This window comes from Eimeria mitis, genomic scaffold (genome assembly GCF_000499745.2).
Source record: "Eimeria mitis Houghton genomic scaffold, Emh_scaff134, whole genome shotgun sequence".
In the NCBI taxonomy this organism is placed as follows: Eukaryota; Apicomplexa; class Conoidasida; order Eucoccidiorida; family Eimeriidae; genus Eimeria; species Eimeria mitis.
Genome location: NW_013568835.1, coordinates 1,491 through 4,613, shown reverse-complemented (window position 1 = coordinate 4,613; position 3,123 = coordinate 1,491). Strand labels below are relative to the sequence as shown.

Sequence of the window (3,123 nt, the reverse complement as noted above, 5' to 3'; positions counted from 1 at the left end):
TGCTGTTGCTGCTGCAGTTGATGCTGCTTCTACTGCTACTGCTACTGTTGTTGCTGTTGCTGCTGCTGCTAGTTGCTGCTGCATCTGCTGCTGCCGTAGCAGCAGATGTTTGCTGCCTCTCAGAAAGCGAATACAGTTGAAGCATTTGCTGCTGTTGCTGCTGCTGCTGTTACTGTTGCTGCTGCTGCTGCTGTTGCTGCTGCTGCTGCTGCGATCAGGCTGACTTGTGGGGCCCCTTGAAGACTGTTTGCTGCAGCTTTGCTGCTCTACCTGCTGCTGCTGCTGCTTCTGCTGCTGCTGGAGATGCTGCCTGCTGCAGCGACACCATCAGTCTGTGGCTCGCTCTCGTTGCTGCTGCAACGCCAGCAGCAGCAGCAACAACAGCAGCAACAACAGCAACAACAACAGCAGCAGCAGCAGCAGCAGCAGCAGATATTGCTGCAACGAGCAGCAGCAGCAACAGCAGCAGCAGCAGCAGCAGCAGCGATAGTGTTGAGGCGGTGGACGTCTCTCCCAGTACGAGAGGGCGCAGACGTCGCTCCGTTGCTGCCGCTGCTGCAGCAGCAGCAGCAGCAGGAACAGCAGCAGCAGCAGCAGCAGCAGCAGCGTTGCCGAGTCGGTTTGCTGCTGCTGCATCTCGGGGATTTGCTGCTGCTTTGTTTGCTTCAGAGCTGCTGCTGCTGCGCTCCCTACTCACCCAGCCAGCAGCAACACAGGCCGCACTGACACCCCAGCAGCAGCAGCAGCAGCAGCTGCTGCTGCTGCAGCAGGAGCAGCAGCAGCAACTGCAGTGCCAGCTGCAGCAACTGTCTACTCGATCCTTGTCGCAGCTTCTGTGGGCAGCAGCTGAACTGCAGCAGGCAGCAGAATTTTTCTCTTCTCCTGCAGCAACAGCAGCAGCAGCAGCAGCAGCAACAGCAGCAGCAGCAGCAGCAACAGCAGCAGCAGCAGGAAGGAACGATGCCGCTGAGGATATCCGCGCGTTTGCTGCTGCTGCAGTTGTTGCAGCAATGCCAGAGTGCTGGCGCTGCTCCCCCCGGGATGTGCTGCGGATGCTTCGCAGCGTGGAGCTGCTGCTGCTGCTGCTGCCGAAGCAGCAGCAGCAGCAGCAGCAGCAGCAGCAGCAGCAGCAGCAGCAGCAACAGCAGCAGCAGCAGCAACAGCAGCAGCAGCAGCAGCAGCAGAGGCAGAAACAGAAACGGCGACAGAATGCTTTGACAGCGGATACGAGCAGCATGTCTACAGACAACAGCAGCAGCAGCAGCAACAGCAGCAGCAGCAGCAGCAGCAGCAAACTCGTGCTGCAGCCGCAGCTGCTCCTCTTCTTTGGCAGTCTGTTGATGCGCTCCCTTCAGGCAGCAGCTCGCCGGGTGCAGCAGCGGCAGCAGCAGCAGAGCCGTCGTAGCAGCAGCAGCAGCAGCAGCAGCAGCAGCATTGCTGCTGCTGATGGTTTGAATTTGTTAGGGAGGCCTGCTGCTGCTGTGCTGCTGCCGCTCGAAGCAGCAGAAGCGAAGGAACTGATACGCATAGCTGTAAGGCTGTACTCAACCAGCTAGCTAGCTAGCTAGCTAGCTAGCTAGCTACCTAGTTAGCTACCTAGCTAGATAGATAGGTAGCTAGCTAGCTAGCTAGCTAGCTAGCTAGCTACCTAGTTAGCTAGCTAGTTTGTTGATTGTATAGCTAGCTAGCTAACTATCTAGCTAGCTAGCTAGTTAGCTAGCTCATATAGCTAGCTAGCCAGTGAATCACCCAGCTCATATAACTAGCGAGCTAGCTAGCTAGCTAGCTGGTAGCTAGCTAGCTAGCTAGTTATATGGATAACCTCCGCCTGCTGCTAGACTAAGACTGCTGATGTTGCTGCCGCTGCTGCTGCTGCTACTGCTGCTTCTGGCCCTGCTCTTGCTTCTTCGGAGTGTGATACACCTGTGCTGCTGCTGCTGCTGCTGCTGTTGCTGCTGCTGCTGCTGCTGCTGCTGCTGCTTATGTGTGCAGGGCCGCCTGCAACTGGAGTCGCAGCTGCCTGCTGCGGTGCGGCACACTGCAGCAGCAGAAGCAAGAACGGCGCCAGCAGCAGCAGCAGCAGCAGCAGCAGCAGCAGCAGCAGCAGCAGATGCAAAGGAAGCAACCGAGACGCTGCTCTCGTCAGCAGCATCATTTGAGCGCGAGCAGCAGCAGCAACAGCAGCAGCAGCAACAGCAGCAGCAGCAGCAACAGCAGCAACAGCAGCAGCAACCGCAGCAAAGTAAGGATCTGTCTTATACACCCCAAGGAGAGCCTGCTGACAGCAACCCCCCAGCTGCAGCAGCAACAACAGCAGCAGCAGCAGCAGCAGCAGCAGAGAGACAGCTGGCTGCTCTAGGGCATCGGCTCTCTTGCCTTGATGAAGCAGCAGCTACAGGCAGACAGTACAGCAGCAACAGCAGCAGCAGCAGCAGCAGCAGCAGCAGCAGCAGCAGCAGCAGCAGCAGCAGCAAGTCAAGACCTGTCTCCAGAAGCGGTGGGCGGCTAGAGGATGAGCAGCAGCAGCAGCAGCAGCAGGAGCAGCAGCAGCAGGGGCGTTTGCTGCGTCCTGCTGCTGCTGCACCAACAGCAACAACAGCAACAGCAGCAGCAGCAGCAGCAGCAGCAGACTCTGCTCGTGTGCTGCGGCTGCTGTCAGCAGCCTTAAAGGACGAGCCTGGGGGGGAGCGCTACGGCGTATGGACAGCAGCAGCAGAAGCAGCAGCAGCAGCAGCAGCAGCAACTGCAGCAGCAGCACCACCACCTCCACTACAAAACAACCAAAAAAACATAACTCAGTAAATAAAATAAACACATTCGCCTTCTTTGTTTTTTTATTTTTTTTTATTTTTTTGTTTTTTTGTTTTTTTGTTTTTTGTTTTTATTTGTTTTGTTTGTCTTTGTTTTTTTTGGTTTGTTTTTGTCCTTGTTATTTCTTCATTTCTTATTTATTTATTTATTTATTTATTTATTTATTTATTTATCTATTTGTTTATTTATTTGTTTATTTATTTAATTAATCGTTTTATTTATTTATTTATTTATTTATTTAGTTTTTTATTTATTTGTTTTTTTTATTGTTTATTTATTTATTTGTGTCTGCATGCGTTTCTGTAATACATG

The 3,123-nt window shown here is 53.6% G+C and overlaps 1 protein-coding gene across 1 annotated transcript in view; it reads left to right on the top strand.

Moving 5' to 3' along the window:
• EMH_0094010 (uncharacterized protein) overlaps positions 1-3,123 on the top strand; it is a gene marked incomplete at both ends in the record, with an annotated part of 9,181 nt that overhangs the window by 5,226 nt on the left and 832 nt on the right. The window contains 2 exons of the mRNA XM_013494928.1: positions 219-1,532; positions 1,993-2,798. Coding sequence (XP_013350382.1) covers positions 219-1,532; positions 1,993-2,798 — 2,120 coding nt within the window. The remainder of the gene's footprint in view (positions 1-218; positions 1,533-1,992; positions 2,799-3,123) is intronic.